Genomic DNA, 15326 nt, shown 5'->3' with positions numbered 1-15326 from the left:
CTAAGCATCCTCTGGGGAGCATCCACCTTACTTTATTCAACCAAAGTATATAAATTCACAGAAAACATTTTAAAAAAATTAAGAACATAAGACTAATAAAATGAATGTTATTCATTTTAGCCCCTAACAAATTTACAAGACCCATTAAGCAAAAACACTGAAGTAAAAATAAACATTTGAAACAGCTTTTCAAAGAATCATTAACTTTACTAAGCTTAAGTATTGGAAAAATCATAAATATGCTTCTAATATGGTATGTGCCAGAATGAGCCAGATTGAAGAAGAATACAAAAATCCCTACATACATACATACACACACACACAAACGGAGTATACTTACCTGGAACTTGCAAGCATATGTTCATAAGCATATGACTGTTGCTTCTAAGTGATACAGCTTGCTTTCAAAAATTATTTGCACAGGAAAAAATGAGATTTCTACATTTGTGAACATTTTCCTGCATGCTGCATATGAACACATGCACACACACAAACACGTCAGTTTTGGGAGCTAAATGTGTACTCCAGTCTTAAAAATAACTGCACACTTTTTTAAAAAAAAATTTAACTTTGAACAAGGAACAAAGGAATAGATTCTCTGCAAAACATCAATATCTAACACATTTTTCAAATAGGTCTTGTAAATTCAATATGTCCGTGTTGGTATCAAGATGACTGATGTAAACTTGATTGATTTTTTTTTGCATACACAAAATTATTTTATTTGACTTAAAATGGAAGTAGCTTTAATTAGATTAAAATAAAATGTAAGTGTATCTAAACCTCCAAAATTGGGGGGGGACGGAAGGCTACAGAACAAAGCTTTTTAATTCCTTTAGAAAAATACTAACCTGTTTTCTGAACTAGATGTAGAAGTACTAGATGATGACAATGTATGAGAATTTGACATGCGTGAGACAAACTTCTGGATGGTGTTACGAGATGGAGCTTTGATCCTTGAGCTACGCCTACTGTGATATTTCTGGAACAAACTCTCAACCTAACATTGGGAAAAGATACCAACAGTAGTATTTATGATATAAATACCTCACACAAAGAGATGTTCTTGAGATTTCAATATTGACAATGAAATATATTTGTCTATGTTTATAACACATTATTATTATTAAATTGTAATTGCAGCTGCAACAGCAGGAATTTCACTATTGTCTTGAGAATAAAATGGCTTGCAAGGAACAAACTACTTTACATAAAAATCATCAGCTCCATTTTTCTTTACTTTGTACAAAGATTGTGTGGCAGAAACTTGCTCAGCTTAATAATTTACTATTGAGACAACAGATAAATGATACACTACAGATGCTGATGAAAATACAAATTTGAAGTAAGTGGAAAAGAAAGTTTTATAGATATTCACTGAACCAAAGATTTCTACTTTTCAGTTGCTCCTTTTATTGCAAAGGATATTTTTCTAATATTTACATAGTTTTTGAAACCAATACTCAAACACTGGCTAAATTAAAAACTTGTAACTCTATTCCTTCAAAACTTGGTACAGTCTTCAGTTGTTTTAAAAACATGCTCTAAAAATGCTGTAACTTTGTGTGTGTACTCACATCTGCTATTAAATACATCTGGAATTCATTACCTCAAAGTTCTTCAAGGTCTTTCTCCAAAGCATTGGGTCTGAGGGTTCTAACTGGAACACTCGAAGCATGACAAACAGCAAATGAATACAAAATGTTCCACGCCCGCAACTGCATGTCTACAAAGAAACGTACAGCAGGTTAGGGCCCTACTGCGGCTTGATACTTACACATGTGCACATTTTTCATTAAGCACCTACACTGTCTAGTGCTTTGCCCAGACAGTGAAAATACAAGACCATGAATGGATGTAGAGTGAATTTAAACTTCTGAAATGTGATTTATGTTTCTGTTCTTCATCGAGAAAGAGAGAAAGGGGAAACAGCAAATTATGCTACTTTTCTCCTGACATTTTTCCTCTCAGAGGTTGTAGTTACCATTCATATCAAAGGATCTTATGCACCTGATCCTCATATCACCCAGTATGAAGGCAATCAAGAAATTTTCTTCTGCCAATTATAGGCCTCTGCACCCTGTTCCAAGAACACAAGTCTAGTTGTTCCCTATTGAATAGTCACACCATCACTAGGAGGGTCTATTTGGAGAAGTTCCCATAGCAGGTATTAATACTACAGTACTATGAGACTGTTCAGAAAGCTTTCATATGCATTTGTTCTACATTTACCAGTATAGAACCAAGTTTTATATTTATATATCCAGGAAGTGTAGACCATAAGACACAGATTTAAGAAATTAAAAGTGCCTCTTCTATTTGAAGGTGGGGCAAAACAGAAAGTGGCAAAATTTCAGTCAAAATACTAGTTAGAAATTAATATCACATCCATGGAGGGAGTGTAAAATGGGTGAAAAATAAATGTGAAACACTAAATTTGCACATTATCAATGATTCCTCAGCTAAATTAAATGGATTTTAAAAGAAAAGTGTTTGCTACAGACAACCTAATGTTTGAAGTATAGATAGCACAAAATCATAATATGTACACAAGACACCTTTTAAATGCTATTTCATAGGATAGCTAAATATCTAACTTTGGTTTATGAATTTATAACTTCATCTGACATGGTTCTATACAATTTCCAAATCCTGTAAGTAAAAAATATTGTAGGCATGCTAGGTGATTCCTACCTGAGGCCCAATGAACACCCTATACTTGTTATCAGGGCTGTCTCCTCCAATTAAGAAAGAATTAGGTCCTATCTGCTGCAACAGGTACAATCTGGCTCGCATAACTTTGTTGACACGACGATTTGTTTCCTCGGGGCTATATGGTGAGAAGCCATCTGGAGATGGAGCTCTACGAGGTGGTGTTATTCTCCCACTTTGAAACTGCAACAAAATTGTTTCCAATATCAACCATTTCTCTCTTCACTAAGAAATTCTTACACAAGACAATTATTTGTTTGTTAAGAGACAACAATAAGCTCAACAATGCTCTCAGCACTGATGAGAATTCAAAATGAGAAAAAGTCCCTATCTTAAAGGGACTACAAGGATTATCAAGGTACATTTATTTTCTTCCATGCTCAAATCCAGCAGACATCAGATGCAGCCAATATGAAGTTTTAAACAAGTTTGTTGAAATATTAACATAGGAAGTAAAAATCCAGTAGCTGGCTTTTATTTTTCTTGAAATTTTTGTTCATTGATTTTATTGCACTACTTTACCCAAGTAATTAGAATTGAGAGACTATTGTGGACTTGTGAAGGGCAACACTGAATACTGGTGCTGTGAGCTGAAATTTCTTCATTTATAAAGTATATTAGCACCTTTAAATTCTAGCCGTTGAGGAATAAGAGTTTATAGGACATTTTTCAAAGGAAGATATCAGATAAAAAATGAAATTCCTTCCTCTTGTCTTAACTATGAAAACAGATTTCTCACTTAGGCCTCTATATTTTTTATTCTAAAAGAAATGACCCAAATCTAGTATCAAAGTATCTAGTCTTCAGTTAATTTCTCTAACATATTAAGATTTTTTTAAATATTTTTTTCTGATATTAAGCTTAATATTGCCACTGAATGGTTGGAATCCAAATGGAATTTCAAATAGCGAAGTAGAAGATTGTAAGTGAACCATTCTTGTCAGTTATTAATTCGAACATGGACTAAACCGGGGTTCTCAATCTTTTTCTTGCTGAGGCCTCCCTTCAACATGCTACAGAAATGACAGGGCCCAGTGGGGGCAGAAGACAGGAAGTCAGGGCTCCAAGCCGGGGGGACACACCCTTGGGCATAGGCATAGTTTGACTTCTATTTGGGGGAGCAAGGGCTGGCAGGGCTCGAGCCAGCTCTGCACAGCGAGGTCCAGGGAGGGAGCACCACCTCCACCCCAACTCACTCACGAGGCCACTAAGCATGTCTGGGCGGTGGGGGGAAACAACCAAAAAATATAAACTAAGTGGAGGACTCAGTTCAAAAAGTTTGAAAACTGCTCAGGGTGCAGGGAGGAGATAGCTAGGGGCTGTGTGAAGTGAGGGGTGTAGCTAAGGGTCAGCAGGATGAAGCTAGGGGCTGTGTGCAGGAAGGGGAGTAGCTCAGCCTCAGGGTGCAAGCAGGGGGTAGCTAGGGGCTGTGTATGGGCGCAGTGGGAGGGGGCTCCCAGTGTGGCTCCCAGCTTCAGTGGGGCAGTGGCTGGGGCTCCTGGCTTCAGTGCTGGGGCTCGGGTTACCAGGTTTCAGCTGCAGGGCTCCGCAGCCCCCCCCGAAAGGGCTCATGGACTCCCAGGGGGCTGCGGACCCCCAGTTGAGAACCACTGTACTAAACTTTACTTTTAAATTAACTTTATTTTCAGTGACAAGAAATTACGAAAATTCATTCAATGGAAAGAAGACCATTAGCGACAAATGGAGGAAAGGCAAAATTGAGTTTCTTAATTGTAATCTTGGTCTCTCCTAGCATGGTGCCAACGGAAGTTCTCAACGGAAGTTACAACTCATGGTATTTCTGACCAATCAGTAGAAAGGAAGCAGAGCGCTCCTCTTGGAAACTGAAAGTCTACAACAGTAGAGCTATCACAGGAAAAAGAAAAGTAAACTGCTTGCACTCTACCCTGTGCTAAGATATATTGCTGTTTTCTGCAGCAAAGCCATGTGCTTCGGCCAAGATTTTCAGAAGTGGAAACCTACAGTCAGATTTTTTAATAATTCAGGCCTCTTATTTAGGAGCCTAAATTGGGATCCACGAGCTTAACTTAGGTACAATTGCTCTTTTTGCCAAGTGGTAGCAGATGTCCAGGGGCCTGTGCAGGTTGGCTTTCCAGTGAAGGAGAAATCAGTGAAATGGAGTCTAAGTATTCTATACTTATTCTAAGTAAAGCTTGTTTTATTTGTACATGTACACCAGTTCTGGAACAGAGGTGCTCACAAACAACATGGAGGTAATTGCTTCTTTTAGAAATCTCAACCCAAAAACCAAGACCTGGTTCCCAGGGAGCACCTCTGCTTCAACAATGGACTCCACTCAAAGATCCATGAAGAGAGCAAACTCTGCCACCAGAGCTTTACATAAGCAAACTAACACAAAGCATGTGTCTTTCCAACACTGGACATTTTCTCATGTGCTAAGAAAAAGAACTTGGAAGACTGTGGGTAACAGCACCATCTGGTGACACCTGCCATAACAGATTCTATTTTTGAAAATCTTGATCCAGGTTTATTTGCTACAAAAACAACAGATCAAATCAAGCATGGAGTTGCATCCTTCACATTTAATTTCCTAACAACTACGAATGTAATATTTATTAGGCATACCATACGTTTCATTATCCTAAGTAAAATCACAAGTGGGAAACCCCTTTGACCATGCATCTTCTCTCCAAAACCAGTAGTTAGAGATAGCTTCTGTTGACAGTTCAGAAGTACCAAATTTTGATACGTGTATAGCAATACCCCCTCTTCAATAAATGGTGACATCTCAAAATAAAGTCAAAACCATAATTACATTACATTCTCCAACTTACAGGTACTGGAGATACCCTTTTTCTTCTAACACCTGGTGATTCTGATTTAACAGTTCTAGAGGATGAGGAGCTACTAGGAGAAGGGCTACGTCTTCCTTTCTGAGTTGCAGACGCATTGCTTTGCCCTTCAACTTGAGGTTCTATTGATAGTTTGTTGATTTCAGAGCCATCACCTTTCACTGGGATTGGTTTTACCACCTTGTAGGAAATAAGTCACAGAGTTTGTGGTTAGTAAAATGATCATCTTCTAAATAAAGCAACAGAACACACTAACTTGAAGTCTGTTTTGGAAACATATGTACAGTGTTTATATTTCTTCGTTTCGCAGCTGATATATTCCCTTTATACTGAGATATCAGCTATTCCCCAATTATGTTAGTGATCAGTGTTTGAGAGTCACATTGACATTTCAAATGTGTGTGTTATTAGATTATAAGATTAATTCCCATTCTGTTTTTCTCAGCAATCATATGTCCAAAATTAACATTCATTCATGTCTATAATGTTAACAGTTTCTGCACAAAATTATTTGCCATCTTTGGTTCTTCTAGGTTATAGCTGAAACTGCTTCTTGACTTCAGATTGCTAAATAAAAAGTGGCCAAGTTCTTTATTGTAAATAATTATGCTTTTGATCTTGCTCTTTTGCATGCATCTTTCAATGTTACTCGGACAAAACCGATCACAAGCCATCTTGCAGAAGAGGAGCAACATGAACTCGCATTTTGATTTATGTCAAGAAACATGGAAAATGTTTTTTCTGATGGTAATCACTTGTGCTAGACAAAAGGGGGATTAATACATACGTTTTAAGAAGGTAAATTTTTTAAAATTTAGAAACAAAATTTTTGGGGGGGGGGGGGGTTTGACTGAGAAAATGGTTTAAAGTTCTATTCTGTAAACACAGCTACTTTGGATGTCAACAGAGGGCAGTGTTGTCACAATAATATTTTTAAGCAAAACAATATCAGTTGAGCTATTTGACTTTCTAAGCACCAAACACACTACAGATCTGTAAGGCATACAGAATTAGCAACAATTCTTCAAACAGCCAATAAAAGTGAACAAAGGGATCGTAACTAAGTGTCAGCAATCATAACTAAGATACAGGGTAGCGGGGTTCTAAGAACAAATATTTATTAAGCCATCTTGGCACTTTTCACAATTGTAAATAATTAGTAAAAAAAATTCAAATTATTATAACCGTTTCTTGAACACTACTTACCACAGGGCCTCTCCTGCTTCTCCTTTCCAGCCATTCATGCTTCCAGGCTGGCATACATGTTGCCTTGAGTTTCTCCCTGATCATGCGCTCTTCTGGGCGGTCATCCATTTTCTGCAACCCCCTGAGGGTTTCTTTAGTCTCCATGTCACGACTAAAATAAAGAAAAAAAGAAAAAAAATCATAAATATGATTGTCTTTAATTAAAATTAAAGACATAACACTGTGGTATTCTTAAACCTTGTACCATCATAAATTTCTCTCTCTCTCTCCTTACAATATAATTACCAAAACATTAATTCCAACTGGCTGGAGCAAGCCACTTAAGCATCACTGTGAACAATTTGCTACCCTGCTATTTGGAGCATAACTGCTTTGAGGCATATTTATTTGAAATGTGTACTAGTCTGGGTATTAGACATCCAATAAGAAAAGTTTCTTTATGAAATACTAATTTGAACCAAAACAAACCCCCCCCCCCCCCCCCACAACCAATCCCCCGCCTCCACAACCTCCCATAAAAAGCTCAGAAGTTTACGGTTGCTCATATACCTATAGACACATGAAGGCTTGCAGTGTCTCATGTATTTTAAGACAATTTATAACATGAATAGTGTAGAAGATTTAGAAAGAGGAAGGTATAGTATAAAAATATGTCATGCCACAAGTCATTTGTGTAAAAAAAAGCTTAGTGAAAGCAATTAACACTTAATTTGTTTAAATTAGAAAGGGAAGTCATAAAAGCAAGGATTACGTAGTTAAGAGCTGCTTTCTGGACTACTTTTGAGTCAAAAGGATTCCCAATCAGCTACCATAACAAAATATCTAGTCCGCTAATATCACTAAAATGAATGTGTAACCCATCTGGCTTATATGATTTTGACCTACAGTAAAGTAGTTGCTGTGTTTACAGGCAACAACAAAAATACTCAAATACAAGTACACACGAGAACAGTCCGAAGGATTACCTGATTCTATTGAGCTATCTGCTAAATCACCAAGAAAACTACATTCCTAGCCACAACACATGATCCCTTGCCATGTTCTAGAAGTTAGTTCATTTAAAAGAAAATAAATTGTATTTTTTCAAAAATCAAATCTATCACCTAAACCCAATTAGACTGTCAATCTGAATGGATGCCTATATATTTAAAATAAATAAATCACAAATGTGGAAAAAATAGGGCTTTTAATAATTTGTCTACACAGAACAAATAATTTGTATATTTGCCACTTTTTCATATATATATACACATAATCCCATCTTAACCTTCTGCAATGTTTATTTTAGTTATGCAGATAGAACTTCACTACTATACATTGTCTTCCATGAGTTTTTTGTAAGTAGTATTACTATTAGACAATCTGCAATACATACATTATCTTTCCTGTGATAAAAATAAATTAAAAATGTCTCTTCTGTGCAACAATCCATATCTAATGGTGAAAAAGTGATTGTAAAGAATGAAAAAAAAATACTTTGATCAAACGTTTTTGTTGGCCAAAACAGCATTGATCAATGTTACAAGACAATTTTTCTCTCATTGTAGAGACTAGGGAAACAAACTATCTAGAGACAGGAAATATCTTTTTCCTGTTCAGTGCAGAAGTGTCATACACAGATGGACACCAGAAAACAAAATATTTTCTTTTTTTTCCAAGCAACATCCTCTAAACATACTGCTAATATGAGTTTGATTTTAGGTGTTTTATTGAAAGTGGCCGATTAATCCTAAATTTCTAAATACAATAAAAATTCCATCCAAATAAGCAAACCATTTTAACCTCTGAAAAAGTCAGGCCCATTCTGAGTCATCAAGGAGATTAAATTTATATTTAAACAAACCCCAAATTGGGATATTCATATCCCTGCTGCATGAAAAAAAGTGTCTGAATCCTAATATAAATGACAAATTCTTCAATATAGTGAAAGACAGAATTTTACTTGTGTTTCTGTAGTAGTCAGAGTTCCAATCAAGAATGGGGCTCCACTGGGCTGAGGGCTACACAAGAATATACAAAATCACTCCCTAGATTATATAGGGCCGTACTTATATTCCTTCCTTATTCAGCCAAAACACCCCAGATGACTATGGGAGCTTTACCTGAATAAGAACTGGGCCTATATAATGGTACAGCCACAAAAATCTAGGTGAGAATTTACCTCAGATATTTTAAATTACTTAAACATCTAAAATATACTGTAGCTGTAATTTCATGATACTAGCCATTTCAAATGCGTGAATACTTTGTATACAAGACAAAAAAAACTATGCAAGCAATAAGAGAATGAAGCATACTATTTCATCTGTTCACATAACCATGATTAACTTCCCAACTGATATACAAAAGTCTTAGGGACCCTTGAACTTGAATTAATGAACAATGTAATACAACAGTCTTACAATCTATACTTGTTCTCTGAAAAGCAGAAGCAACTATCTTGTTCTCTCATGTGACAGTACAAATATACTCTTACTTACAAAGAACTGTTGTTTTTAAATATTGGTGGGATAGACTAGCTGAGTCTGAAAGTGTTCTCTCTAGTAATCGAAGATAAGTTCTGCAATTAAGTATCATACATTACCACAGAACGCTGTTTTGGGGAAAAAAAAAAGATTTTATGTCACTGAACTCAAAGTATAGTTTTAAGTGAAGTACATTATTAAGATTTCTTGTACTGAGCATTTAAGAAAATTCCCACCCCCTCATCTCCCATCTGTGCATGGAATATCCTTGTGTCTTACATCCTTGTGTCTTGGAATATCCTTGTGTTTTATAAACTGAGTTTATCCACAGTTGGGCCTGATCTTCATAACTAAGGCAAGACTCCTACTGACTAAGATGGGCAATGGTAATTTTGAGTCATGTTAGCAGGACTGGTTCCTATATTACTCCACTTTAAAATCCTCAGAACAATAAAATAGCTTTTGATGGATGTTGTGGACTGCACCACTCCAACAAATCACCAAGCGCCCGATCTTGCAAGGTGCTGAAGACTAACACTGATCCAGAAAAGTTTTTAGGCACGAACTCAACTTAAGCATGGGAGTACTCCCAATTGAAGATTAACACTAAGCATGTGCTTAAGTGCTTTGCTAGAGCAAATGGAGAGCACTTTGCTGAATTTTAACATTAGATCTCTGCAAATAAAACTACTGCAAAATTGCTAGCTGAATATAATAATCAGTAATATTGTGTGTGTATACACACACACACACACACACACACACACACACTTCAGTTCACTTTTAACCAAATATTCTTATAAAAGCCACACTTTTGCCACGGGTCATTTTGAGGACTATTACATAAGAGTATTCATATAATGAAAGATACAAATACAAGCTTAGGCAGTTTCTTAATATTTGGAAGCTCACAGATAATTAGGAAGAATTATTTCTGATGCACATTTTATGACCAACCGCTACAAAGACATGAACTACTATTGGATCTACTTCTCATATTAAATGTTCGAGATTCAAATACCAGAATATATAAATCTTTTATATTCTAAAATTAATTAGCAAATCTTCAAAAACAAAATGGAAATTAGTTTCCAGTTGCTGTTCCTGAATAACTTCACTACTGCCACCTGAAGAATGTCATATTATTAAACTATGCATCTATTCAATACACATTTTATAATCTGTCATTATAGCTCATTCTTTCACTGCATCAGGTGGCCATGTATTCAAGTCACAAACTAGATTCAGATTTATACTTAATGCAGATGGCAGGACTCAGAGAAAAAAAGATTACATTCCGTTGTCTGATGGGTTAAACTGATGTTCCCTATCCACACATGCAGTTAGAAATTAGATAACATCTCAGCACTATAAAAGTACAGTGCTATGTAAGTAAATTACATACAAAAGTCTATGTTAAAACAACATTAATTTAGGTTGCAAAGTCAAGCACTGGAAAAACATGAAATATCAGACTTAAGGTTGCCATTGCAACTGTATCATCTGAGCATCTCACAAACACAGATTGCATTTCAAACCAGAGAGTATTATCCTCATTTTACAGATGGGCTAATGGAGACAAAAACTTTCCTGAGGCCTCACAGTGAATTATTGGCAGAACCTCATAACTTTCCACATTGAGCTCATTCCTTCAGATCACACTGCTTTACTGTGAGAAGTGTTGCGCATCCACAGCTCCTACTCACTTCAGTTGTAGTTGTGAGTGCTTAGTACTTCTGCGAATCAGACCCCAGGGACTCAAGCTGGGCACACAGAACTGAAGGACAGACAATTAGTGGTCACCTGCCAAAATTTGTGTTTAAGTGACTTGCTCGGCATCACACAGGAAGTCTGAGGCAGATGCATGAATAGTACTGAGTTTTGCTGCCTTAAACACCAGAGTATTTTCTCTTCCTGAAACACACTGCCTATCTCATTCTCTACACCCTGTAACTTCTACAGCAAGAAAGGAACGATTCCTAAAAACAACAGCCACATTTAGTACACTGCCCCGATTCATTCCTTGAGCCCCATCCATCCGGTGCAATGAATGTGGCCGGAGTCTTTTGGAAAAATGGTATGTGATCACAATTACATATGCTAGCACAATGCATATACACAAGAGGGAAGAATTAGGGTCGCATGAGCAGGCAACACAGCTTTCAAGAGCCATGACCTACAAACTAAATGACTTGCTTTTAACATTTTTTACATATAATTTCCTAAATTTATTTTCAAAGGTAAAAATAAATTATATTATGCAATTGTAACAACCCCCACATAATGCACCATCAGGCACTGAGAGACTAAGGGTAGGTCTATGCTGCAATTAAACTCCTGTGGCTGGCCCACATCAGCTGACCTGGCTCACAGGGCTCACGCTGCAGGGGTGTAAAATTTCAGCATAGACATTCAGGCTTGGGCTTGAGCCTGAGCTCTGGGACCCTGTGAGGGCGGAGTGTCCCAGAGCCTGGACTCCAGCCCAAGTCCAAAACAATTTTACAGCTCCGCAGATCCCTGCGAGCCCTAGTCAGCTGGGTGTTTAACGGCAGTGTAGACATACCCTAAGTGACTTATACTGGGTGTGTGGGCTGCACAGAACAAGCCCGACACTTCCCCCATCCAACGAAAGGTGCTCTGGCAGGAGCTGGTATGCCTCCGAAAACACCCAGGCAGCAGTGTGCCTCTGTTACACTGACAGCAAGAGACTTGGCTCTTCAGAATATTGGCTTGCTGCCAAAATCATTATGAGAAATGCAAACCAAAAATGAGAAGTGTTGATTTTCACCTTCCTATAGCTCAGCGAAACCTGAGTGGAATTTCATGGAGCAAGCCAAAGGCACTTTCTTAGCCCCAAGGCTTTCTCCCTGATGAATTTCAAAAGTCTTCTCCAAACAATGCAGGTAGTAGAACTTCTCAAAAAGTTTACAAGAATCTTGTATTATAGGAAATTTTAGGCAACCTAAATACGGAGGATGTTGCCAGCTCCTCATATAATAATGAAGTGAAAGATTCCATAGAAGTGTCCTAAAAAGTAGGGTTCTGAATTGGTGTTCATAACAGTGAAACAGAGAGAATGTCCACAGTTTTGTGAAAACTATTACTTTTCACATGACTGTCTCACTCACCTAGTAGGAGCATTGTATTACCAATTTGGATCGGGTTTGTGAATAACTATTTTACCTCAAATATATAAAAGTTCAATAGGACCAATGCATTATATTAATAGTCTATGTTCAAGACAAGTTTTATATAACATTGTGGAATGCACATGCTTTTTTAAAATATTTTTCAAAAAATTCTTTTTTAAATTTGAAGGTTTGTTATGTATCTATTTTGTACTGCTTTGTAAGGCCGGGTTTTCTAAGACACAGCATTACCCTTCAATGACAATTTTAACATAAATACAGGGTACATAAACTACATTATTTCTATTTAACAAAATAACATTGCCTATTTTAAATGGCATGTAAGCAGTCCAAAGCAAATTTTATTTTTTGAAAGTTCAATGTACTTAATCCTGATCTTCTAGTAGTAAAGTACTGTTTTTCATTAGACCAAGTGTAGCTCTAATCCATTTGTCTGGCTCTCTCAATTGCAAACTATTAAGAAAGAAAACAAGGCAAAACTAGCTTCTTCAGATAAGTAGTTTTACTTAGTATACAGGTAAACTGACTTTTCCTATTAGTAGTAGAAAAACTACGGGGAAAAAGACTGAAAACAGGTAAGAGCAAATTCACTAGTAAAAGAAAAGCTCTGTCTGCCATACCCATAAATACATAGTTGTAAGGAAAAAAAAATCTAATTAGTAACTATCCTAGTAACTTCTGTTTACATTTATGTGTCCACCTCAAGACAGTTAGCATGTTTGACACGTGGGATCCTTAAAAGCAAACAATCTATTCTTTAGATCCTATCTTCTGGTCGCTAACATTTCAGTAATACTTCCAATGCTTTTTCTCTTTTGTGTCTAAAATATTATTCTTTATTACCACCAGGATTTTTTTAAAAAGGAAAATGGCTTACTCAGAGTATGAAAATATGGAAGAAAGGAGGATTGCCCAGGATTTGTCCCTAAATCCTTAACCTAGATCTACTGTCTTCTCTACATCTGGAAAGCATTTTATCCTGTGAGAGAACCTTAAAGGTTTATATGTATCACAGTAAGCAAATTTTATGAAGCAGATACAAGTGTTTTTAAAAAAGAAGTAAAACTATCAATTCTTTCAGAATATGAGACTCTCTGGGCACAGATTCAAAGGGCTATAGATAGGTGAAGTCTGGGGAAAACCCAATATTCTCTGTTTATACAGCCCAACTTTTAGGCAAGAACTTCTTCCTTTATTAAGGAGAGTGCTGAAATCCTAGACAACAGTAGTGTCATGGAAAGTATACACCAGAGTCCCCCGAACTATAGGGTGCACGGAGGAACATTCGGGGGGAGAAAGCTGGGGCCCAGGCCAGCCCCCATGTGGCATTAGCCACTGACTGAAGACAGGATACTGGGCTAGATGGACCATTGGTCTGACCCAGTGTGGCCATTCTTATGTTCTTATCTATATATGTACACATCTAGATATAATAATTATTCTAAAATATTGGCAACAAGAAGTTTATCAAACAATTCACACAAAAATTCAATATGTTTATTACTGGAAGGTAACCTTCACATAATCTAGGATGTACACAACTAAATCTATGTCTGATCTAAGAAACTGGAACCTACTTTTTCATCTCAATTCAATGAAGGCCTTTGACTGGGCTGAGAGGTTACTGTTGGTTACTAACTTTTAAAAACAATATCAATGGTATAACTTATTTTCTTACACAGGAATCAAGAGAGAAAGGTAATTACAAATTTAAACACCAAGTGCATGTCTTATAAGAGCAGAGTTCAGGTAAATGACTCCCTCCCAGAAATAATGCCACTAAAAAGGGGAATGAGATAAGGATGCGTTATTCTATTTGTTTGAACAGAACAGAACTGTTTGGGGGGGGGTGGGGAGGAGGGAGAAGAGAACTAATGCGAATGTTACAAGACCCAAAACTGAAACCACAGAAAAAAAATACCCCTTTGTGTAGATAACATAAGAACAGCAATACTGGATCAGACCAATGGTCCATCTAGCCCAGTATCCTGTCCTCTGACAGTGGCCAATGCCAAATGCTTCAGACGGAATGAACAGACCAGGCAATCATTGAGTGATCCATCCAACCTTCTGGCTAACAGAGGGTAGACACACTCAGAGCATGGGGTTGCATCCCGAACCATCTTGGCTAATTGCTATTGACACCCCTATTCTCTAGGAACTTATCTAGTTCTTTTTGAATCCTGTTCTAGTTTTTGGCCTTCACAACATCTCCTGGCAACGACTTCCACAGGTTGACTATGCACTGCGTGAAGTACTTCCTCCTTGTTTTAATCCTGTTGCCTATTAATTTCATTGGGTGATCCCTGATTCTTGCGTTATGTGAAAAATAAATAACACTTCCTTACTGACTGCTGAGGAGAAAGTGCAGATTTTAGAGACCTCTATCATATCCCCACCATTAGTTTTCACTTTTCCAAGCTGAAGAGTCCCCGTCTTTTTAATCTTTCTCATGTGGAAGTTGTTCCATACCCCTAATAATTTTTATTGTCCTTCTCTGTACCTTTTCCAATTCTAATACATCTGTTCTGGGTGACCAGAAATGCATGCAGTATTCAAGGAATTGGCATACCCTGGATTTATATGTAGGGGCATTATGACATATTATTGCATCTTATTCAATCCTCATCTTTTGTGCCTGCCGTTCTCCAAAAGCTAAATAGCTTTAGCCAAGTCTTGGGCTAGAAAGTAAATATTTTAAAAAGTTGGTGTATACACTAATGAAACAAGAAAATATAGTAAAGCCCAAAATTTCATGTTTTCTCTAATGGGTCTCTTAACTAAAAAAAAAAAAAAATCTTGAACATATATGCAACAATCTCATTTTATAAAACTAACTTCCCTCATCTTCTGCAAAAATTACAAAGGAAGCCAAAGCCTGAAATAAACTATACAAGTAGATTAGGTAGATCAGGGGTTCTCAAACTTCATTGCACCATGACCCCCTTCTAACAAAAAAA

At 36.9% G+C, this 15326-nt stretch overlaps 1 protein-coding gene across 2 annotated transcripts in view; it reads right to left on the bottom strand.

The window, feature by feature from the left end:
• The window catches only part of MAP3K1 (mitogen-activated protein kinase kinase kinase 1), a 95616-nt gene that overhangs the window by 32683 nt on the left and 47607 nt on the right, over positions 1-15326 (bottom strand). For both annotated transcript variants that reach the window (XM_073343966.1, XM_073343967.1), the window contains exons 2-6: positions 6753-6903; positions 5529-5726; positions 2695-2895; positions 1610-1726; positions 852-1000 (exon numbers count right to left, since the gene is read on the bottom strand). In XM_073343966.1, coding sequence (XP_073200067.1) covers positions 852-1000; positions 1610-1726; positions 2695-2895; positions 5529-5726; positions 6753-6903 — 816 coding nt within the window. The remainder of the gene's footprint in view (positions 1-851; positions 1001-1609; positions 1727-2694; positions 2896-5528; positions 5727-6752; positions 6904-15326) is intronic.

The sequence above is a fragment of the Lepidochelys kempii genome, chromosome 5 (genome assembly GCF_965140265.1).
Source record: "Lepidochelys kempii isolate rLepKem1 chromosome 5, rLepKem1.hap2, whole genome shotgun sequence".
In the NCBI taxonomy this organism is placed as follows: domain Eukaryota; kingdom Metazoa; phylum Chordata; order Testudines; family Cheloniidae; genus Lepidochelys; species Lepidochelys kempii.
Note: the sequence above shows the minus strand (reverse complement) of the source record. Positions and strands in the feature narration are given on the sequence as shown.